The sequence below is a fragment of the Lissotriton vulgaris genome, unplaced genomic scaffold, assembly GCF_964263255.1.
Source record: "Lissotriton vulgaris unplaced genomic scaffold, aLisVul1.2 SCAFFOLD_3912, whole genome shotgun sequence".
Lineage (NCBI taxonomy): Eukaryota > Metazoa > Chordata > Amphibia > Caudata > Salamandridae > Lissotriton > Lissotriton vulgaris.
The window spans coordinates 20,617-46,311 of NW_028252817.1; the positions used below are offsets into that span (position 1 = coordinate 20,617).

General features: G+C 45.0%; 1 protein-coding gene across 1 annotated transcript in view; it reads right to left on the reverse strand.

The window, feature by feature from the left end:
- Positions 1-10,148: 10,148 nt before the first annotated feature.
- The window catches only part of LOC147662007 (uncharacterized), a 136,450-nt gene continuing 120,903 nt past the window's right edge, over positions 10,149-25,695 (reverse strand). The window contains exons 4-5 of the mRNA XM_086951189.1: positions 13,334-14,639; positions 10,149-13,104 (exon numbers count right to left, since the gene is read on the reverse strand). Of these exons, the coding sequence (XP_086807315.1) occupies positions 14,287-14,639 (353 nt within the window). The 3' untranslated portion in view covers positions 10,149-13,104; positions 13,334-14,286. The remainder of the gene's footprint in view (positions 13,105-13,333; positions 14,640-25,695) is intronic.

Genomic DNA, 25,695 nt, shown 5'->3' on the forward strand with positions numbered 1-25,695 from the left:
AACCATATGGTCTCAATATAGATAAAGAACTACACAGATACCTAGGTTAAACCTGCTTGCTTATAAGCTGTACAATAGATGCTTTGAGCGGGTATGACTTTGCAGATTGAGGATGGATTAATAGGGTTGAAATATGATGTCACTCACTACAAACATAAGATCACATTTTATTTGTTTTGCAGATATTAATAATAGAAATCATGGATTACATTGCCTTCTGGGGCTAAATGTGTTAACTAGATAAGACAGGGCAAACATTGAAATAGGGATATCGATGAATAAGACATTGCAGTGGCCAGTTCAAACAGATGTTTTTGAAGAGTTTACAATGCAATAATTATGATAATTTTGTAAGCAATTGTACATTGATAGATTATGTAATGACTTAGAAACATACGTGAATGTTATGAGTTGGCGCTCCGCTGACATTTTATATAATTAAACTTTCTAATAATGATTATGCCAGGTTGATGTAGATGATGAACATGTAATGGTGGCTAGGGGGCCCATTTGTCGCACTACCACAAGTGTTATATTTGTTTCAATCCAAAATTCAATTGTCTGTACATTAACTGTTGTTTTTGCATTTGTCACCACGAGTGGGACGGGTATGCTCAGACGTGAGTCCCGTGCTCTCCATGCCACTGGAGTCAAGCTATCCTGGCTGAAGATGGCTGATAGCCAGAAACTGGTCCTAGGATGCTTAATTCCGGTCCAGGGAAGGCATGGCTTGGCAGTTCAGGCTGGACTGTTCCCATAAGGCACAGGGTCACGGCTGATTTGCATATGGCCATGTCTGAACTGGGGTGGTGTGTTGAGCAAAAAAATGATGGATTTAGGCCCAGATCTCTGTACTGGGGTGAATGTATGACATTGCTCTGCATTCTGTTCATCAACTGTTGTTTTTGCATTTGCCACCAGGAGTGGCACAGGTATGCTCAGATGTGAGTCACGTGCTCTCCAGGCCACTGGAGTCAAGCTATCCTGGCTGAAGATGGCTGAACGCCAGAAACTAGTCCTAGGATGCTTGTTTCCGGTCCAGGGAAGACATGGCTTGGCAGGCACAGGGTCAAGGCTGATTTGCATATGGCAATGTCTGACCTGGGGTGGTGTGGTTAGCACAATGTATACAGTATATTTTTGTATTTGTATTTGTATTTGTATGTCGATTTGTAGAGCGCGATTGCTGCCCGGGGGCGTCCAAGCGCTAAGAAACCAACAGAACAAGAGGAGGTAACCCGGTGTTATTGGGCAGCATTGAAGAGGAATGTTTTTAGCTGTACCATGTATCTCAGGATAACTGGCCTAATCTAAAGAAAACGGGCCTGACAGCCCCGTATTTTAGGGCATTACTTTGTCGGTGTGTAATGTAACATAGAGGAATGTGTACATAAAGTCATACGAATTTCTCCTACATTTTTCATTTTTTCGTCTTGGATAACATTGGTAGCAGACAGTATGTTGCTTGGCAAATGGACAGTATATTACTAACTGTTGTCGAGACCAGAGAAAATCGTGTGTATGCTGTGGTAAGATCAATGACGAGTGGAGGATATTTGATCTGTATGCCTTGATAGTGCATATCTGTTGACACTAGAACGAATTTTGGAACAATGCCAACATGCCAAAAGTGCAGTCAATTTTAGAATCACTTTTGAGCTATAGAAAGTGGGTTGCAACACTCGTGATGGCTCTTATCCTTTCTGTTCAGAGGATCCATAGATTTAAATTGTGCCTATACAGTGGACAACTGAAGGACATTTCTCTTTTTAAAATATAGAACATTAATACATAATTTCCTATAGGGTAAGTGAATGAGATTTGTCAGTTGATATGGAAACTATACGAAATATAGGTTTTGAGGTCTGGTGTTTTATGCAGTCCATCAATTTCTTTTACTTTTTAGAATAATTTGACTTCCCCTTTATGTCCTATGCTTGTGAAATGACAGCAAGGATACAGGAACAACATTGAATCACACCAGGTGCAGAGCCCTGGTTAAGATCACCCCAGCCATCAAATGTGGTGGATTGGTGGGCAAGGATATGGAGTAACTGGTTCATGTTCCTGACTATTTGTATAAATATAGTAATGATTTGAGAAGAAATTATTTTAACTGTTCTAAAACAGAATTATCTGACAATGTTTAAAAAAGTGACCCCTTCTTTATTTCTGATTGCCAGTTTTTTTTAAGGATAGGGGATAATTATAAAAGAAATGAGGCAATTTCTAAATGAATTGTAATGTGTTCAACAATGTCAGCAACATGTCTCATATGATACACATTTGTATATAGATGAAATGTAAAGTAATGTAAGTTATGTTTGTATATGTTTGAGGCCCTGAGGAAGTCCATAACTGGGCGAAATACATTGGCTACATGGAAGTTAATTTTCTCGACTTACACATGCTTGAATAAAGAATTGCAATAATAAAGGAAATCGCCCTCGGTTCATCTATTTATGAACAAGCAGCATTTGCTGGTGTTTAGTTTGTGCTTGAAAATTACCTCTCTGTTGTCCTTTTGAAAAATTTGATTTAGACGATATATATTTATGTATATAAATGGAAAATACATACACAGGCTTTATATATATTTTTCTACCAAATTATTGGCTTGGATTGCCAGGATTTGATTTACATTTGGTAGTATAATATACATTCTATGAGGCCTGTTTTTTTAAAGTTAGTCCTTCATTTATGACTATGATTTATTGGTTTGAATAAAGTAGCAAATATGGGGTCTGTATCGTGAACAAGGTCTTAGCAGCTGAAATCTATTGAGCGTCTTCAGCTTTCAATAAACCATGCAACTGTTTTCTCTGGAGTGCCACTATCCTCTGTGAGGAGGTGGGATTCTTGTGTTTACAATTTGCAGGTGGGTACACTTACCTGAGAACTACCGGTGATCAGGAAGCACACTGGTACGGCAGCTGATAGAGTGTAGATAGTTGTAGGTAGTTATGGTTCGGAACTTCTTTCCATAGGAAATACATTTTTTGTTTTGTCAATAACTTTGGCGCTGCTTGACAAATCTTCAGTTTTTTAAAAACAACATTTGCTACCTTCTGTTCAGCTGATGTGTTGAACATTTCTGGATGATGTGTCAAGCAGGGGCAGAGAAAAAAGAGGGTCCCAAAATGTGTTTTCCCCATGCATATTCCCACAGGGATTTTGAACACGACTACAGCTCAAACTGCTGAACGGAATTACACAAAATTTAGCAGAAAGCTATAGTTTGGCCCAGAAAGTGTGCTTTTTGTGCTTTAGTATAAATCGATTCAATAGTTTTAGAGATAGTTAAGTTGAAAAAATATTGATACTGGGGGACGTGAAACCTTGCAATGGAAATCTAATTGATAGCCAACAATTCAATCAGAAAGTGTTGGCAGCCATCTTGGAACTCGGCGCAGAGTCTCTCAAACCTAAGAAAAAGGAGGCAGTGTAGGAATATCTTAATTCCTCCCACCCCTCCCTCCCACAGATACAGGGGTTACATGGGATTCTATTTAATTCAATTTTGCAGTAAGTTCACTGGTGGATTCGAGATCCGCTGCAAAATTGAAAGATTTTTCTTGAAGTCCCCGAAGTGGGCCAGATCCCGGGGTAGGTGTTTTTTAATTATACAGGGACCATTATCCTCGGGACAAGCTATAATATGATGCGGGTGGCCTCAAAAACCCCCCAGTCCCGGGGACTGCCACCTCCCCCGGGCAATTTCTAAAATGTGTGAGGGGAGGACTGTATGGCCTCCCCCGCAATCTTGAGGACTGCCACCTCCCTGGTGCTAATACCAATGATATGGGGGGGCCTCAAGAACCCTCCCTGTCACAGGGACCACCACCTCCCGGAGGCTGTTAAATTCTCACATCGGGGGCTTCAGGTGCCCCCCTAGAGACCACTGCCTCCTTGGGCAAAATATATTTTTTAAATGGGAGGGGGCCGTTCTCGCCCTTGGGGACTGTCACTTATCAGGCCTACCTAAATCTAAAAAAGAGGGTGGACTGCACCCCCCAGAGCTATACATCACCCTGGGGACTGCCATTTCCCAGGGCCGGGTCCTGCTGTGTCCTGGGGTGCCCAGCCCTGGGACATAGCTGTTTGCTATGGCGTGGCAGGAACTTTACTGCTCCCGCCAGGCCATAGCAAACTGTGCTTGCTTTCAGCAAGTAAGGGCATTGAAAATGCTCTTGCTTACTTAAAGCAAGCACTTTTTCTTTTACAGAGAGAGAGCTTCATGTTTGCAGCCCCCTTTCTGTAAATGCAATGCTTACGTCATCAGGAGGTGAGGAGGTGACAGGGACCATAGGGTCTTGATGATCCCTCTGCGGTACAAAACAGAGTGGGTGCTTTGGGTAGGACCAGAGCACCCACAATTGAGACCTGACCGTGGAAGATGGGGTCCAAAGGGACAAAATCAGCCCTGGAGGGGCGGCGCAGCGCTCCCTCCCCTTATTTATTTATTTGTTAAACATTTTTTAAAAGAGACCGGGCCCTGGAGAATGGGGTCCCTGGGGCTATTATTGGTCTGATATGGAGACTATGGGAACCCCATTCAAAATAGGACTGGTCTCGGGGGTGGGATCCCTGGGGTGAAATTGCTCCAGGGAAGGGTTGCAGCATAAACTGTGCCACCCTAAGGAACCCCTCACCAAGCACAAACAAAGACTGCCACTGCAGACTGCATGACTTGATGCAGAGAAAAGTCGGCATGGCACACATCTCTGTAGGGAAGGGTGAAAAAGGGAGGTAACATTGGGTGGTTTTAATTGAGATCACATGGCAACTGATGATTGTAGCATTTGCACGGTGGTGCAGGTACAAATGATTATGGATGTTTTGGGGACGTTATCATGACATGGGGGTTCAGTTTGGAAGACACTGGTTGGAATTGAGTTTCACAGGAGAAGCTTTTGGTTGATGCCGTTTGTTTTTTACATTTACAATGTTAAGTAAGACAACGTTTAGTTTTTAAGGGGTGAGTATGTATTATTCTTTATACCAAACTTGCATGGATGATAGACTGTAAGATGTTTAGAGAGACTGCATTTTTTGCTTCTTGTCTAAAGTGGTGAAATATTAATAGTGGGTTTAAATTTGAATTTAAAACTACCCTTGACTAATGGATATTCAGCCCACAATTGCATTGGGCCAAAGTGAATGCAGCTGCCTAGGATGAATTATGTGTTCCATGTGCTATAGAAAAAGTCCTGAATAGGCCTCTCAAGAGCATTTGAAAAAATGGGAAATCACGTAGCCTTTCATGACCATGGAGAAAGCAAAGAGAAAATGATTTAATTAAACATGGACTAAAAAAGGATTAAAATGGATGATTTAATTAATAACGGAGTCTTTTGAATTGTTTCCGAATTTGCTGTGCTACTGGTGGATGGAGCGTAACATTTGGTATGAAGTTCTCATCCCGTCCTGTGGGGGCAGGGCACAGTTTCAGTCTGCAAGCAAATATTGTTGCAGTTGAGCATAAAGGATGGTTAAACATTTAGGTGTGTATTCTGTCACTAAATTTGGATACAGAACCCAGTGTGCTAGGCCTACAGACAACTAAGGGCCTGATTATGAGTTTGGCGGTGCAGCGGCGGCGCCACCCGGCCACCGCATTACCAAACCCGCTTGAAAACTGGCTGCCTTATAATTACTATTTTAGTCCTTGGCAGGTGATTATTTGGGGTTCCCACGGTGGTGCCTATAAAATAGGCACTACAATGGGAACATCAAGGGAAGTTCCAGCTAAACCTGGGCGAAGCTCGCGGAGTTGCACTACGTGTAATTCTGCAGAGTTGCATAAAAACGCTGTGGAATTCGACTGAGTTCCACTCCGGCCTATATCTGTAAAAGATCTGGTTTATATTGCCACCATTAAAGCAAAACTAAAAATGCCACTGTGTTCCAATTGCGATTATATAGCGCTTACTTCTACCCCTGTCGAAGAGTTGAATTAAACTGGTGATTCCTGCATGCAGGCATGCACCAGTCTTATGCCAGAAGAACATTTGAGTGTTTAAAAAAAAATGCGTCACCAGCGCCGGCCAGTGAATGCGTTAAATTATACAGCAAGTTTGATCCCACACCTGTGCTGCTCCCTGTTACCTCCAAAATCAGCAGAGGCAGTGGGGTGGCATCTGGCATGGTAGTCTGGGTGATTTTCTTGTTGCGCTCACTGCCCCGGCTCCTCAGGGGAGTGCGATGACTCGGTGGCCACCAGGGGCGAATGAAGCCTGCCCTTGGAGCCCTTTCCTGCCGTGCAGCTCCAGCCTCCTGCTCTCAGTGCTGCAGCCACTGTCTGGTCGGGCTCTGAGGATAGGGACAATCTCCGCAGACTCCCCTGGTGGAGCAAAGTCCACCGCCCTTTTTAGTTCCAGCACAGTATTGACCAGAAAGCCAAACTGTGATGGAAATAGGGGTGTATGCATACAAGGGGTCACATGTTGTGCCCCCCTGTGTGCATCCACATGAAGCGAGGCACTGTTTCATGGAGAAAAGACCTTCATGAAATCAGTGGCGGTGAGGAAAGTCCTGCCAAGCATATTGATGCCTCTTGACTGCCGCTCCACTGCCAGGGAATGGCAGCTCCATAGCAGGTCAGCAGTCCAAGGGTGGCACAACAATCAAGGTTGTAATGTGGCACTGCCACCCCACCATGAGCCTTACGGTCTGAGGACCACTAGACTTGTAATTAGGCCCTATATGTGGTATAGGTAAGTCATCCATGCAGCAGGCTTACAGCCCTAAGACAGGGTGCACTTTATCCCTTGTGTGGACATATCTGTATGAGTGGATGTGTCCCTGTGAAATCTAAGTCAATTCTTAAATATCACAAATGTGCAGGGAAGCCATACTGAGTACATGGGCTGGACACTCATGGTTGCGAGTTCTCCAGCTACAGGATGGCTTCACTGTACGCACTGAAGTTTCTTATCAAACATCTTGTATTATTAAACCAACAATGATGTTAGTGTTTAATTTATTAATAAATGCACCCAGAGTGCACCTTAGAGATGCTTCCTGAAAACCTACTGACAACTAGTGGCTTGACTGACTGATCTTGACCAGCCTGCCGCCACAGACATGTTGCTGACCTCCTGCGTTGAGAGCCATTGCTCTCAGAAGCCAGGAACAAAGCCTGCTCTGTACGGAGGTGTTCATACCTCCTCCACGAAGGACCTGCATTCCAGGGCTGTGCCGCCTTTTTTATGCGACCCCAGCCTCATTAAATAGTGGAGATGCCCTCCCCCCTGTCCAGACAGGTGAAAAAATTAGTAAGATGAGGAAGCATGTCTCCACCAAGCCAGCGCCACCCCTAAGGTGGACTAATTGATGTGGACGCCATCTTTTCAAATGTCTCTTTCTTTTTTTGGATTGAAATAGTATTCTAGGGTCAGGTTTATGCCCCCTTCCTACAGGAAGTGTTTATGTAGAGGGTGTAGACACCCTGACAGTAGGCTGCACATTGGCTACTACTGTCACTCCCCTTAACACCCTTAAATTGAGTACTTAGGTGGCAACCCTGAACCCAAAAACTCAGATTCGATGGATCAAGAGAAGAAGAAGTAAGAAGAGTCAGTGTCTGGTGAGAACTGCAGAAAGCCCTATGAACTTCTGGTGATAAACCCTGCATGCTCGCTACTCTCTTGACAATCGCGACAGAGAGACTCACCCTGAAAGCTAGAAAACTACCAGAACATCAAGTAGCCTGCCAGAACTTTGAAAATTGTGTGCAGTCTTTCCTGGAGTACATGAGATACTCCCTTGCAGTCTGCAGGCACCGAAGAGCAGAGTCTATAATACCGCCTTGCAGTTGTTTGCCTCAACCGACACCGCAAATGAACAGGAAAAAGTTCCAATGCTCTGGATGGTCAGATTTTTCTCTCTACCAAATGTGAAGACACCAGATCCGACCGGAGCTGTGCAGCACTTGTGCCTGTGGTACCAGACACCCTGCAACCAACTCCGACAGGGAAAGCCCTACTGCTCCATGACCAAGCAGCCATCGAGGGATGTCATCATCACTGAGACCCACTTAGAGCTTGGCCTAGCTCAACCAACCTACTTGCTCTGCACACCGCCCTCCTGGCTTGGGTACCAATGAACCACTGTGATTCCTTGTTTTAAAGGCCCTTGCCACCCAAGATTCCATTTGGGTCCTCTTGGACCTGCCTACAAGTCCCCTGTGCAGCTTGTTTCCCGGTGAGCGACTGTACTTACTTTTATGCATGCATGCCTTGTATTGACACAGGATTGCATTGTGTGTAAAGACACATGACTTTGAAATAATGTTTTACCTTTAAAAAATGATAATTAAAACAGTACATCTTTTTGAACAATGTTCTTGTTTTATAAAATACTTTTAAAGAAGTATTATTTTTCTAATTTAGTCTCAGATTTATTCTTTGAATGTGTGTCTCATTTATTACCTCTGTGAGTACAACAAATGCTTAGCACTACCATCTGATAAGCGTAACTGCTTGCCCAACGTAACACAAAAGAGAGCATTAGTATTATCTATATATGATGAAACCTTGTTTTTCACTATGGTTTGCAGTGTAATATATGTAAGAGAACTAAGCTCTGCAGTTCAACTAAGCCATATCTCCCTGGCTAGCCTTGGGACATTAGTTTCAAAACTCCACGGGATAGCCTAATATTGAAGCCATCCCACATTGCACATTTTGGTGAAATGCCCTCTTCTCAAATTGAATTACTCTATTCTGCATTTGTACAATATGTTGTTCAAACATGTAGAGAGAATAGAAGGGTATTCTAGTATCTGGTGTCAGCTGTTTAGAATGCTCTGTCAACTAGTATTAAACAACAAAAGAGTGACTCAGAGACAACTAAAGAGTAATTGCTCTAAACAATTAAAGAGAAAAGGCACAAAAAGTGTTTTTTAAAAGAACCCTCACTCACCGACCTGGTCGGTGACATGCTTCATCATAGGGTTCCACCATGGAAGCTAAATGCGTACCTGGTGTGCTTCCACCCCTGACTTACAGCGGAGCAGGATGTTAGATGTGTATGTGCATAGGTAGTGAGATGTGAAAGTGATGATTAAAAAGTGTTTGGGACTGGCCCGTCCAATGATTTATTAAAGGCTGCCCAAATACTAATAAAAACGTGGAATGGATGTAAGCCAGTCCTATAAAGTGGCTGGTGGCATCCAGAATTTGTGTTAAGAGGTGGTCAACATGTTTCTGCTTAAACGTGCTATTAGCAAAGCATTCATCAGGACCCTTAAAAAATCCCACGGCGGTGTGCACACACTAAGGCGCACCCTAACCTGTGGAATATTGCAACAGATGGTACAACTCACAGTTATACCCAGTGGTCTTACGTAGTTTCAGAGATCTTTAGTTAATTGCAACCTGTAGGAGAAAAACATTCTGTCATTGTGTCCTAACTTCAATCTAGTTAAGTCCAATTACAAGTTTGGATAAACACAGCAGAAGTGAACAATCTCTTTAAACCAATATTGAATATATATTATTATAACAATTACATTTATTCTGCAAAATTGTGGAAGAAACACATCTGAACTTCACAGGATGTGTCTATTAATGTGACAGCAGCAATGGTTCAGTTGCCTTTGCTTTTTCTTTAAATATTAATTTAAAGCGCATCGTGGTTCAATGTCTCATTAAAGCGCATTGTGGTTGTTAGGTCTTTCTAAGTACCGACGAGCGCAAAGAACGTGGACTGACAGCTCAAAAAAGTGGATTAAAATCACGCATGCTTTATGGGATAATGCTCTGTCCCCATACTTTGCTGTTCCTGTTTTGGAATTTACCACTTGAATGTGCACACAAGAAAGTGAGAAGTATTTTGCAATGCTCACTTATAATGTATTTGAACAGGCATTATGTGTTCTCTTTTATTCAGACAAGTGGCTAGCCTTGCAGTGGCATTTTCAACTAGTGGGGGCAAGCAGACTACTTTCTACCTAGTAGCCATGTATATCCCATCGCCATTGTCCAGCGCAACTGGACAAGGAATAAATAAATTGAGGCTAAATGTATGATGGCTTTTGCGTTGGTAAAAAGTGTGAAAATGGGCACATTTGCAACCGTATTTACCAAACCCAAATTGTGATTCCTGAACACATTACCAAATAGCAATTTGGGTTTACTGAATCATTTTTGGATGGGGATGTGTTGTAATCTTGTGCTCAAATATGTCATGCTGTGTTGTGGCATGCAATGTTATTCTTGCCACTGTTCAGATCTTTTGGTAGTTACCGGGAGAGCCTGGCGATTGACTCCTGGCAGTTGGCCTTGAGTTGGCGGGGAAGGGAGTCACATTCAATATTAAGGGTTCATAGAGTCTTCAGTCTATTTAATTCGATTATAACAGGATGTTTAATGCATCCTTTCAAATACTGATTTAAAATGGGATATATTCATATTTTGCCATTGAAATCCTGTCACCTACCATGAATACTCTACAGATTGCACAAAAATAGAGGTAATCCATTCACAAATGGGAAGGAGTCCTGAAGGGACCCCTCTTCTTTTGAATGCTGAAAAAAAATAATGTTAGTTAAAATGTAACATTTGTAATTAAAAAATAATGATTGCTTTATTTAAAAGCAATCACAGACATGGTGGTCTGCTGACCCCAATGCAACCATCCATGTGATGACTGTGAATCATAGTGGGTCGGAATTTGCGACCTACCTCATTAATATTTATGGAGTATGTCAAATTGTGACCCACTATGATTCAGTATTTTGAATACCAACCCAGTATTTCATTGGTGAGTTTGCAAAATACCCCACTGGGCGTAAAAATATTCATTGCAAGTTGCAACCAGCATTTTCGACCAGTGCTTCATACATCTGGCACAGGAATCCTTAGAAAGAGTCAAACAAATCAACTCAGTGAAAGCCTTTGTTGTAGGTACATTATTTACCTCAGTTTGTGGTTTTTGGTTTGTCTAATCTGGGGGGCAAACCTCCTAAGCCCCTTAGTCCTCTGTCATTTTTTTTCTTCGTTTTCCTTTCCAAATCCTATCACTTTCCTTACTGGAAACAACCTTTACAACACAGTCATTACATCGCACTACACTTGCAACACAGTCATTACATCGCAACATCCCTCACAACGCATGTCACTACACGCAGGCATTACAACGCATAGCATTTCAACACATGACACTACATCGCATGTCACTTCAACACAGGCATTACAACGCATACCATTACATGGCATAGTAACCCTACACTATCCAACATTTACCCTACTGTTGACACCTCTGGAGTTAAAATAGACATTTTAACCCCTACACTATCCAACACCTACCCTACAGATGCACCCAATGGAGTTAGAAAAGTAATTTTTACTATCCAATACTTACCTTAAATGCAATGTAATGGTAAGCGTTGTAAAGGTATGCGTTGTAAAGGTAGCATGCAATGTAATGGAATGGGCTGTAAAGTTCGTTTTTTAATATACTATGTAGTGTCATGCGATGTAATGGAATGTGTTGTAGTGGATGTTGCGATGTAAAAACTATGTTGTAAGTGCATGCGTTGTAAATGTATGCGTTGTAACATCATACATTCTTTCCTTACTGCCTTTGTGTGCTCAGCCTCCTGCTTGCCTCCTCCCCATTTCATCTGCACCATCCCCATCCACTTTTGCCACGCTGTCATTCTACAAACCAATGCTTTCAAAATAACTTTACTTCTTACAATTCAAATTATAGTTCTTTTTAGAGTCCTTGGCTTCTCCCCTGGAACCATTACACCTTTTCCTGCTATCAGGAGTAGATCTCATTTATATAGAATCCCATTATATTGACAAATTTCCAAAATGAAGGCAGTCAGGCTGACAAAATGAGACTGGCAAAACTTCATGCTGGAGAAATATCAAAATGAAATACCTTTTCTATGAAAACAGCCAGGTTCAGTGGAAAAAGTGTAATGGTTCTGTGATAGAAACCAAGCACTGCAAAAAGAACTCCATAAAAATGTTGTTTTGAAAACCATAGTTCCGTCTAAACAAATGACCATGGATTTCTCACCTATGCAACCACACACTGTAATGAAGAAAATAATGTATTTTTCCCTCTCAAATTTTAAAAAAACTTAGACGTGAGTGATTTTAAGACACCAAACGCGTTGCTACTTTCTTTTTTTGGGGGGGGGGGGGAATATGGTTTTAGTGGCTGTATTTTTTATTATTTTGCTTTAAAAATTAAACTTTTACATGTTTTATTCCATACTTATTATCTCAGACTGCTGCAAAGTTATGGTCATCTAGGAAAAGAAGAAACTAACGAAAGAAGAAACTAACAAGAGAAAAACAGGCTGATTCTTAAGCCACATGATCAGGCAAAAACTGTTAAAGAACGGTAATGAAATTTAGATTAAGGCAAGAAAACTGCAGGGCATATTCATGCAAGAATTCGATGCCCTTGCGCGACATAACGGGTGCAAGAGCGACGTAACTACTGAGTTCGATTTATCAAGTCAAACAAGGCCACCTTGGGGGGCCCTGAGTTGCTTGATAAATCTAGAGTAACTCAATGCAGAGCACATCTCTGCGTTACGTTACTCTGCCACAGGGAGCCGTTCCATAGGCTGGGCGTGGGTGTTCCCACGCATTTACCCATGGATTTTGATGCATTCCTAGATTTACATTTACTGGTTGACCTAGGAATTCATCAAAATGCCACACCTTCCTAGGTGAGGCATAACAAGGAGAGATATCTTTATTTCTCCCATTTTGTTTGTCTTTCTACACGAAACGTAGAAAGAGGAAAATGCCTCCTGCACAAAAACAATCCTGCTTACAACACAGGCAACCTTGCACCATGGTGCAATGTTGCCTCTGTTGGCGCTAGGCAGCACATTGTGCACCAGCACAAGGAAAAGACAGGAATGCGCAGTATAATGTTAAATAAGGCACATTCCTACTCTTTCTTCATCACACAGCACAGCAAGGGGGCTTGCTGCACTACATAGTTTCTAGAGAAAAGTGCCCCTTCATGTTTGAGTCTAGCATGATCGATCAGGAGTGGCAATTAGTGTTCACGTCTAAATCTGAGCTCCGCCATGGGTTTGCTATAAGTGGTTAAAGTCAAAATGTGCTACAAGGGATTTGATTCAGGCAACAATGGAACTTAGTTCTGAGTTGTACTGACGTAACGCACTCAAAGGAATCCACAGGATATCATACTAGAAATACAGTCGAAATTTCGACTGTATTTCTAGTATGATATCCTGTGGATTCCTTTGAGTGCGTTACGTCAGTACAACTCAGAACTAAGTTCCATTGTTGCCTGAATCAAATCCCTTGTAGCACATTTTGACTTTTACCACTTATGCAGGTCCGGCAAGACAGTGCATGTGAGGTAGAGAATCCTTCTTATCTGAACCTGCACACCACACCAGGGAGGACATGCAGTTTGGTAATTGATCTGACTGCAATGTGCAAACAAGACCCAAAAATGTTGTTTCCTTTTACTGGCCTGTGATCCTTACCGCTCCTTCACAGACTTTTGCCTGATCACATGGCTAAAAATCCACCTATTTTTTGCACGCCTTGAAAAAGCTCCAAGCCTGCACACCAACTTGGGGTAAGATTTCCAACTTTATAAATTCAAATTAAGTACTTGAACTTAAATAGGATAGAAGAAAATAGAGAGAGTATAATAAGTCAGGATCACAAAAGGGAATTTCCAGTGTGTCAATCAAGGTCCATCTCGATAATTGCTTATTTACAAATAACCTGTTAAGCGTTTAGCTACTTTACAGTAATATTTTGTTGTTGTTTGATTTGAGTTTGTTGTATACAATATTCAGTGGGTTAGTGGGCACAACCATTGCTGTCACCAAATGCATATATACACCAACCAGATTTAATAAAAAAACATACATCAGCTGTAAAATGGGCACCTGATCTTGGGGGACCAAATGTGAACTTCTCACTTTTCTTGTTATCTGTGTGCTCCTATTTGTTTTATTAAGGGCTGTTGGATTTTATGCAACAACATTTGTTTTTTACCTTGTTTCGTGTTTGTTCATAATATGTCTATTTTGAGCCAGACCCTAGTACAACCCCCTTGATAGATGCACTGGGCACCTGAACTCCTGCAGGGCGAAATATGACACCTTAGGATTTTCTTATCATGGATAATGGGGCACTTGTTGCTTTGAAATAACAAGTCTGGAGGGACTGTATCTACATTTCAGGGCATTTCAGGGCCTTAACCTGGGTAAAAAACGTGAAACTGAACAGGTGCTTACGCCTAAGGCTTCTCAAACCTTGGTTAAGGGAGAGGAGTGCAGAATAATGATGCCTGTGCCCTCCTTGTTCCCTGTATCCTATCATGAACATGCAGTAGAGTTTCTTCAATCCAGTATTTACTTTTGCACACTCCAAGACACATTTCAAGAGGCAAGGTGAATTTTGATTCAGGTGGTGATTCTAAGATCCATGAAGAAAACTCAATAGAATGTGAAAATGCTTTACACTTACTTTTGCCATAGCATTCGACCCAGCGCTTGTCAATGTCGTAGTTGCTAGTGGTGGCACACCACAAGGTAGAATAATCTTGTAAGGTGCAGCTTTGGTAGGATTTTCCTTTGTAGATGAATGGAAACACACAATTTGGATTGATACCTGCATTTGAAATATATGGAGACCAAAAAAGTAGATGAGTCAGGGTGTAAAGGAAGATAAATTAGCAAGTTGATTCCTGGCATCCTCCCTAGTTTCCTATATTAGAGCTGACCTCAGCTTCTTTATGATAACCCACAATACACATTGTCAGTCAGTATACTTAAGAAGTGCCTTAGATATCAGAGAGTGGTGTGTTACTTTAGTCATGGCATACTGTAACTTTGAAGTATGGGCCCAAACCATGCCCACATAGTACTTGCGCATCCAGCTTTGCCACATGGTAGGGAATGGTGCCGGAGGTAATCACCAGAGTCATCTGTTGAGAGGTTTATAACAGCATTTTCAAAATAGATATTGCCAAACACTTAGGCCATGATTAGAAGTTGGGAGTTGAAGAATGATCCCTGAGCGAATGGTTTGTACCCGGAATATCGTAATCAGAATATAAATGGAACAGAATATCCAGGACAAATAATCAAAACTGAAATATCATTAGGTAAGCAAGCATAGATGTTGTATACCTAACTCTACATATATGTACCTTGGTGATGTATATCTTCAAGGTACTTAAAGGTGGTGTTCGGATTAGTACATTTACATTTCCAATATGCACTTAACTTTTGGTATTGTGTCGCTCGATATTTTTGCCACAATATTCTTTTAGTGCAACCTCTTCAAACCAGACTTTACACAGAGATCCAAATACCTTTTCTGGCCTACTTGGAAGTCTTGGCTTTAGAGTGCTTCTGAACATTGGAATACCCTAAAAAGATGTTAAGGACAGTTTTCCATTTGAACTCATAATATTGAAGTTAAGATAAAGTGGTCACTTTGTAAGGTTGTTCAGTGTGAGCTTATGGGGGTTTAGTGTTCGCCTTCCACTAAACACTACAATTGTATCATTATGAAAATACCAGAGGTCACTCATAACTCTTCTGCAATACCCAGTTGTGCTGAGGTCTATTTATCGGATAATACCAAGAGTCACTAAGAAACCTGTGATTGCTAATAAACAAACTTGCTCAGAGCTCTATAATGCGTCGACTGACTCACTTAAAGCTCTCAGCAAAAATTATACACATTCAGTTTAGTGATCCACATAATTCACTGGTTTACTTAGAGTTATGCATGTGATGAGATCCAGCTTGGAATTTAATTTTTGTGTCTTTGCATTTTAACCTCACATTCATTATTGTTTATACCTGTCCCTCGCTGCATCTCCAATCCTGCTCCCTGCGCAGCCGATTAGGCGCTGACGCGGAAGCGCAGAGGGGTATCTGCCATCTTAGGTGGACTGCAAGGGTTGCGGACCAGCTGTTGGCTGCCTCCCACCCTCCTCCTCTCCTATAAGATGATCACTAGTCGCCGACGGCGTGCTGAAGGCGCGCCAAAGGCAAGCCCGTCTGCGCCCGTCCGCGCCAGGACCGGGCCCAGGGCCATACCCCCTGGCCCGAGGATGACAGGAGCCCTGATTCCCTATACTAGGAACAAGTTAACTCAACTTCGCCCAACCACAGGTATTAACTGCACACGGGTGGATCCAGATAATATATTGTCAAATCAGGTAACAAGCAGCCTCCATTGTAAATCTAAGCTGCCTCTTGTCAATTATGTCACTAATTCCGTCGACGCTAACAATAGCAAAAGCATTAATATTACGCTATCATTAATTAATGCTTGTTCCTTGGGCTGGATGTAGCTGACTTAATTGTTGACAGGAACATCGATATATTGTTCATCACGGAAACCTGAATTGATAATGCGTCTGACCCTGATTTGGTGGTTGCTGTACCTGAAGGCTATAGGGTCCATCGGCAGGATAGACCGGGAAAGAGAGGCGGTGGTATGGCAATAATTTCCCACAGTCTTTTTCCGATAAGAATATTTAAAGTCCCCTCCCTCACATGTGAAGCTGTTCATTTCTCTATTATGCTAACCCCTCACAAAACTTCAGGGGAGTTCTCCTTTACAGACCCCCAGGAGCGCGCACAGAATTTCTGTCTACTCTCAACACAATGCTAGAATCTCTAGCGATTGAGGACTCCTTTACGATCTTAGGTTACTTTAATTTCCATTTAGAAAATATTGAACACAAGGAAACACTAACCTTATTGACCGATATGGAGACACTGGGGCTTTCCCAGCTGAACACCTCACCCACACATGAGGCTTGCCACATGCTGGATGGTATATTCTCGAATCTAAAGGAAATTCACATTCAAGATATTCTTCCGCTCCTTTGGTCAGACCATCATGCTATTATTTTTAAGATATAAATTAAATGCGTTCTAATAAAGAAAGTGGCTGATATTAGCCAAGGAACATTTAAGGCCTGGAAAGACATTAATAACAAACACCTGACAGCACTATTAAATAGCACTTACCCAACCTTCTCTATTGATCCAAATACAGCCACCGATCAATACATGAGCTGGATAAGTAACACTATGAACTTACTGGTGCCTAAGAAAACTATCTCTAAAAATCGGTCCTCCCCTTCTGCACCCTGGTTCTCGGACTCTCTCAGAGAACAGAAACAGAAATGCAGGAACCACGAAAGGCACTGGCCCAAAACCTACACCATAGATCTAAAAATGCGCTACAAGGAGGAACTAGCCAAGTATAAAAAGCTGATTATGGAGAAAAAAAGAAAATTTTATATTGAGCAAATTGAATCCGCTAAGAATTCTAACAAACAATTATACCAAGTAGTGAAACAACTATCGGGCAGAACACCACTCGCTGCCCCCTTCCCTCACAAGCCTTGTGTGATGCTCTGGCCAATTACTTTTATGAAAATGTAAATAACATCTATTTAGAATTCTCCACTAAAGTCAATTCCAACACACAGTTATCCTATATTAAATCCCTTGATCACTGTTTATCGCAATTTAATGAAGTCAATGAACAACAAATAGCAGATATCATGAAAATGATAAAATCAGGATCAGCTCTGGACCCCTGCCCTCCTAAAGTCTTCTCTACTATCATTAACTCAATAGCGCCAGCGATAACCCATATCTGCAATTCCATGTTTACTACAGGGATTTATCCAGATATGCTTAAAAACACCCTCCTCAAACCTCTGCTTAAAGAACCCCAGCTGGATATAGAGGAACTGAAGAATTATAGACCTATAGCCAGCCTGCCTTTCTTGGCCAAGGTGGCAGAGAGAGTTATGAATATACAACTCTCTGACTTTATTGAGAAACATCATCTTTTGGATGATAAGCAGTTCAGGTTCCCTAAGCTCCACAGTACCGAAACTGCTCTCATTAAAGCCACCAAAGACATTAGACCAGCGGTCTTCAATCTGTGGGGCGCGACCCCCAGGGACCACCAGACTGCTGTCTGCTACCCCGCCTTGCTCCCACAACTGCTATAACCTGATTGCTTATTACAATTATATCGTAGCGCTAGATTGCCTGATTGTTTATTAATTGCTTATTATAACTATATTGTAGCACTAGATTGCCAAAGTGCGCTTTAACGCTTTAATTGCCAAAGTGCGCTTTAACGATCTTTTCAATTGTGCTGTGCTGCCTGTAGAATTCATTTGTGCCTGATTGTGCCGGTGCCACTGCAATTTGCATCACGTTTATTCTGATTGTGCCTGAATCCTGTTTCGCTTTTGGCTTGCTGCCATTTTGTTGTTGTTGTGCGCCTCCCTGCCCGGCTCTCCACCCCGCTCCCGCCTCCCAGCTGCTCCTCCCTCCCACTGATAGTCTAGGCTCCGCTCTCCCGTTGTAGCGCTGTGACCGTCCTGATCTCATCAGAAGCGGTCGCTCCTCACGCTGCTCCCTGCTCTGCCTGCCACTTGGTATTGTAGCGCTATATCGCCAGACTGCTGTCTGCTACCTCGCCTTGCTCCCACAACTGCTATTGCCTGATTGCTTATTAAAATTATATCGTAGCGCTAGATTGCCTGATTGTTTATTAATTGCTTATTATAACTATATCGTAGCGCTCGATTGCCAAAGTGCGCTTTAACGCTTTAATTGCCAAAGTGCGCTTTAACGATCTTTTCAATTGTGCTGTGCTGCCTGTAGAATTCATTTGTGCCTGATTGTGCCAGTGGCACTGCCATTTACATCGCGTTTATTCTGATTGTGCCCCAATCCTGTTTCGCTTTTGGCTTGCTGCCATTTTGTTGTTGTTGTTGTGCCTCCCTGCCCGGCTCTCCACCCTGCTCCCGCCTCCCAGCTGCTCCTCCCTCACCCCTCCCCCCTCCACTATCCACATATGACAGATGCCTTCGTGCCCAGCGTTCACGCGCAGCGGTCGCGCCCCATGCACCCCGAAGGTGCGCCAAAGGTAAACCCGTCTACGCCCGTCCGCGCCTGGACCGCGAACAGCGCCGGACCCCCTACCCCCCGCAAAACCCACTCCACCCGCAAAACATACGACGCCGCAACCCTCTCAGCCCTTAACCCCGACCGACTCCCAAACTGCTACCAAGCCGCCCCAGGACACACCCATGGACCTTTCACCTGCCACTCCTGGAGTTCGACTGCACCAGGACCCACACCAAATCCACAAACTCCAAACAGAGCTCCGACACTAACCACCTAAAGTGCATCCTGCTCAACACCCGCTTAGTCCGCAGACACTCCATTGAACTCTGGAACCTACTCGACACTACATTGCCGGACGTCGCCTTCCTTACAGAAACATGGATGAACACCTCATCAGCGCCCGACATCGCCATAGCCATCCTGGACGCCTACAAGATCATCCGAAAAGATCGCACCAACCAAACAGGAGGAGGCATCGTCATTGTCCATAAGAACACCATCCGCATCACGACCAGTTCCGACGATAACCTCGCTACCGCCGAACACCTTCACTTCCAGATTCACACCGATCCCAAAACCACACTCAGAGGTACTCTCACCTACAGACCACTAGGACCCCGCACACAATTCTGCGAAGACATCACTGACTTCATCAGCCCACATGCCCTCCCCTCCGAGAACTACATTCTACTGGGAGACCTCAACTTCCACCTGGAAAAGAAAAACGACAGAAACACCACCACCCTTCTGGACAACCTGGCCAATCTCGGACTCAAACAACTCGTTGACACCCCACCCACTTTGCCGGACACACGCTTGACCCTATCTTCACCTCCAGCAAGCACATCTCCTTCGATCACACCACAGCTCTCCATTGGACGGACCACAGCTGCGTTCACTTCAACTACAAAAAGTCCACGACCCACAACCCCCCACAACCTATTCCTGGAAGAAATTGGAACAAAATCACCACCGACCAACTCTTCACATCGCTTCACCCAAACCCCCCTGCCAAATCATCGGACCCAAACCAAGCAGCCACCAACCTCACACAATGGATCACCCACAGCGCCGACGAACTAGCACCCTTGAAAAACCATCTAATCAAGCAAGGTAGCAAAAAAGCACCCTGGTTCAACGATGACCTTAAGAAATCCAAGAAGTTCTGTCGTACTCTCGAGAAAACCTGGAGAAAAAGCCCAACCAATGAAAACCTATCCACCTTCAAGAACGCCATCCGCAAACACCACCAACTGATCTGATCCACCAAGAAATCAGCATTCAAGGATCGACTTGACAACAATGCCCAAAACAGCAAGGAACTATTCAACATCGTCAAAGAATTTACTAACCCCACCGCCGGCACCAACGACATCACCCCCTCCCAAGACCTCTGCGACTCTCTATCCTCATTCTTCCACAACAAAATCGCCGAAATACATTACAGCTTTGAAAACCAGTCCGAAGACCAGTCCACTCCACCCACCTCTGAACCAAAACCGTACTCTAACAACCTTTGCGCCTGGAACCCAATCACCACCGAAGATACCATCTGCCTGATGAACTCCATCCACTCAGGATCGCCAACCGACCCATGTCCCCACCACATTTTCAACAAAGCAGACTCCATCATCGCACCCCATCTCTGCGATGTCATCAACTGCTCCTTCAACTCCGCTACCTTCCCGGAAAACTGGAAACATGCTGAACTCAGCACCCTTCTGAAGAAACCCACAGCAGACCCCACCGAACTTAAGAACTACAGCCCCATCTCGCTCCTCCCATTCCCTGCCAAAGTCATTGAGAAAGCCGTCAACAGTCAGCTCGCCGCCTTCCTCGAATCCAACAAATCCCTCGACCCTTCACAGTCCGGCTTCCGAGCCAAACACAGCACCGAAACCGCCCTCATCGCAGCAACAGACGACATCCGAACACTACTGGACAACGGAGAAACAGTTGCTCTCATCTTACTTGACCTCTCCGCAGCCTTCGACACAGTCTGTCATAGCACCCTCATACAACGCCTCAGCAACGTCGGAATACAAGGAAAAGCATTGGACTGGATCATCTCGTTCCTCACCGGAAGAACCCAGAGAGTCCGCCTCCCCCCTTTCAAATCAGAGGCCACCGAAGTCATCTGTGGCGTACCACAAGGATCATCACTCAGTCCCACCCTCTTCAACGTATACATGAGTCCCCTCGCATCCATCGCACGCCAACACAACCTCAACATCATCTCCTACGCAGACGACACCCAGCTGATCCTCTCCCTCACCAAAGACCCAAACACCGCCAAAACCAACTTACACGAAGGAATGAAAGAAGTAGCCGAGTGGATGAAGAACAGCCGATTAAAACTAAACTCGGACAAAACGGAAGTCCTCATCTTAGGGTCATCCCCTCTGCCTGGGACGACTCGTGTTGGCCACCGGCCCTGGGAACCCGCCCATACCTACGGACCACGCACGTAACCTGGGCTTCATCCTGGACTCCTCCCTCTGGATGACCAGACAAGTCAACTCCGTCTCATCATCATGCTTCAACATGCTACGCATGCTCAAAAAAATCTTCCGTTGGATCCCCACCGAAACAAGAAAGACGGTCACCCACGCACTGGTCACAAGCCGACTGGATTACGGAAACACCCTTTACGCCGGAACCACAGCCAAACTACAGAAAAAACTCCAACGCATCCAAGACGCCTCAGCCAGACTCATATTGGACATCCCTCGGCAAGCTCACATTTCCGGCCACCTGAAAGACCTCCATTGGCTCCCTGTCAACAAGAGAATAACGTTCCGTCTCCTCACCCATGCACACAAAGCCCTCTACGACCTAGGACCCGAATGCCTCAACACGCGACTATCCTTCTACACCCCCTCCCGCCAACTACGATCGTCCAAGCACTCGCCGCAATTCCGCGCATCCACAGATCCACCATGGGGGGAAGATCCTTCTCCAACTTAGCGGCCAAAACCTGGAATTCTCTCCCCACCCACCTCCGCCTTACACAGAACCACCTCTCCTTCAGAAAGCAACTAAAAACTTGGATATTCGATAAGTAAAGCACCTCCCTCCCTCAAGCGCCTTGAGACCCTTTGGGTGAGTAGTGCGCTATACAAATTTTAGAACTTGAACTTGAACTTGAACTATCGAGGGTGCTCACGGCGGTGGCCTAATTCACACCGAGGTGTGAAAAACATCAATGCCTCATAAACAAGTAAAAGGTCTTTTAAAGACCTGTCAAGTACTTGGGTGTGACTGTGTGTGTGTCCCTGAAGCAGTTTCAGCCGGGCTCACATACACGAGCTGGGGGGAGCTGGGGGAGGGGCTGGGGGAGTGGCTGTAGTTTAGCCCTTTGAGTTCAATGGATGTTGCCACCTGGAGCTGTGGGTCCCGTGACACGTCCCCCGCCCCCAGAAGAGAGGCACAGAGATGCCCTCCCATGAGCGGGAAAGAAGAAGGACAACGACGCAGTGAGATACTGATCCCCCCCAATGAGAGAGGCACAGAAAAGGTGGGTAGATGAATGATAAGTGGATGGATGGATGTAAGGCTGAAGGATGGATGGATGTTGATGGATGAAAGGCTGAAGGATGGATGGATGTGTGAAAAGGTGGGTGGATGAATGATGAGTGGATGGATGAATGATGGATGTATTGATGGAAGGATGTATTGATGGAAGGATGAAAGGGTGGATGGATGAAGGATAGATTGGTGAAGGATAGATGTATGGATGGAAGAATGAAAGGGTGGACGGATGAAGGATGGATGGATGAAAGGGTGGATGGATGAATGATGGATGGATGGATGTGTATAAATATGGGTGGATGAATGATGGGTGATTGGATGGATGAAAGAGTGGATGGATGAAGGATGGATGTATGGATGGGAAGATGAAAGGGTGGATGGATGTATGAATGGATAAAAGGTTGCATGGATGAATGATGGATGGATGTGTGAAAAGGTGGGTGGATGAATGATGGGTGGATGGAAGGAAGGGTGGATGGGTAAAGGATGGATGTATGGATGGAAGGATGAAAGGATGGATGAAGGATGAATGTATGGATGGAAGGATGAAAGGGTGGATGGATGGATGTGTGAAAGTGTGGGTGGATGAATGATGGAGGGATGTGATGAGGTTTAACAGGCGCATTTATGGTTGTCAAAAGTTGATGATGAGGAGTACCAATTTCTAGAAACTTTTGTCGGAAGGGGGTCCTTATGCCTAAAAAGGTTTTACAAGGGGGTCTCAGCATTAAAAAGTTTGAAGACCTCTGCATTAGACTCATTAGAGATCAGGGAGGCACCGCTGTACTCATATTGCTAGATCTATCAGCGGCCTTCGACACGGTCGATCATTCCATCTTGATCGACCGTGACTCGGCCATGGGCATTGAACTTAGAGCTAAAAACGTGCTTGCCTCCTTCCTGTCGGAAAGAACACAGGCAGTCACCGTAGGACCTTTTCAGTCAGTCGACCTCACCCTGCCGTGTGGAGTCCCCCAAGGTTCATCCCTAAGTCCGACACTTTTTAACATCTATGTGTCGGACTTAGCTAGAGTTATGAAAACTGCTGCAGCAACTGGTAGGTTCTGCGACTCACAGAGGAGGGCATGTCTTGGACCTGATTTTCGCTGACGCTCAATCAGTAGTGGTGAACGATATTTCAAGCCAATGCTGGACGGACCACGCATTGGTGACCTTCTCCTTTGGTATAGGGGTCTACCCCGCGGAAGCCGCTGGGGTAGGAGGTTCAAAACTGGGTAGACCTTGGTCTCATCTCTCTAAGTCATCCTCACCACCTGCATTACTACCAGCCAACTTTTGTCTGGGCAATTCGGTGGAGGAAAGTTATCTTTCCTTATGTCAGTCTATCACTGACTCGTTGGATAAGCTGGTGCCTCTTCGTAGGTCTCGAGGGAGAGTGAACCGTGCCTTCCCCTGGTATACAGAAGAGTTACGACTGCTTAAACTGAGCTGCAAACGCGCTGAGCGGGCGTGGAGGAAGCAGTATTTGCCATCGGCAAAGGCCTCGTTTAGGCTCGCACTGCAGGGCTATAAGGCGCAGATCAAGTTGGCAAAGGCGGCCTTTTTGGAGTCCACCTTGAATAAGGCACCTAATAAATCTCAAGCCCTGTTCAAAATTGTCAGGGGCTTGTCTCATCCAGCCTGTGTGGCCAACATGGTCGTGGCGTCGCAGGCCCTGTGCGATGCACTGGCGGGTGCTTTTGAGGAGAAGACTGCTAAGATCCTAGAGGGCTTAAAAAACCCTCTGCCCGTGGCCCCGGTCTGGGAGCTCCGGTTAGCCCGCTCAGTCGACCCCGGTCAGTCGGGCTCTGTCCTGGCGCGGGAGCTCCGAACGGGTCACCCAGTCGACCCCAGCCGACTGATGCAGCTCCTTCACAGGGTACGCTTGGAGTGGGAGCTCCGGATGGTCCATCCAGTCGACCCCAGATGGGCACACCTGGTCCCATTCTGGGAGCTCCGGACGGAACACCCAGTCGACCCCATTCGAGTGACCTAGGTCTTTGCTTGGGAGCTCCGGATATTCTATCCAGTCGACCCCAACTAAGACAGTTTCCCTGTCCCTCTTATGAGGAATTTTGCAGCTTGGCACACACGGTTGCCTCGGGCTCTCCGCTCGACTCACTACCTCCCAAATTTTGGAAGGTCTTCCACGCAGAACTCTTCCCGCCGTTGCACGCCATCTGCCTCCAGTCTTTGGAGTCGGCCTGGGTTCCTGACTGCTGGAAGCTAGCAGTAGTTTCTCCACTGCTTAAGAAGCCAACGTTAGACCCTGCCTGTCTTTCCAACTACAGGCCAATCTCCCTGCTCCCATTTCCTATTAATATCATGGAAAAATGGGTGACCCGCTCGCTCTCAGGCTTTCTAGAGAACATCGGTTGGTTTGACGAGGCACAGTTTGGCTTCCTCCCCGGGCACGGGACGGAGTCAGCACTGGTTACCGTACTGGACAACCTTCGGACGCGTGTCGACAGTGGTCGGGCAGCCTTTTTAGTGCTGCTCGACATGTCGGCCGCGTTCGATACGGTTTGCCATCAAACCCTCATCAGAAGACTGGAGGAGTGCGGCGTCACAGGGAGTGCAAGAGATTGGCTGGCTTCTTATCTGGGTAGCCGGCAACAGCTGGTTTTGCTTCCTCCATTCCGCTCTGAGTCACGGAAAGTGGGACAGGGGGTCCCACAGGGCTCGGCCATCAGCCCTATACTTTTCAATCTGTATCTGCGCCCCCTGGTCCAGCTTATAAAATCTTTTGGTGTCTCGGCTTTTAACTATGCCGATGACACCCAGCTGGTCTTTTCTCTGGAAGGAAACAACGCGGTCTCGCTGGAGACTTTTCATCGCTGTATGGCAGCCACAGCAGATTGGCTTCGGGCCAACTCCCTCCAATTTAACAGCTCTAAAACGGAGGTGCTCCACTGCTCCAGTGATCGGATTCCGCGGGATCTTCCAGAGAACTTCTGGCCCACTGCCTTTCCGGAACCAGTAGCGGCGGCGGAATCAGCTCGCAACTTGGGGGTTATTTTTGGCCCTAACCTACAGCTTGACTTGCACGTAAACAAAACCATTTCTACGTGCATGATGCTGTTACGCATGTTGCGCAAAGTTCTGCCCCTTCTCCCCGCCCAGGCCAGGCCAGAGGTAGTTCGCAGCACTATTCTAAGCCGCCTAGATTACTGCAATGCGCTGCTTCTGGAGGTCCCAAAAAATCTGGTGGGGAAGCTACAACGGGTGCA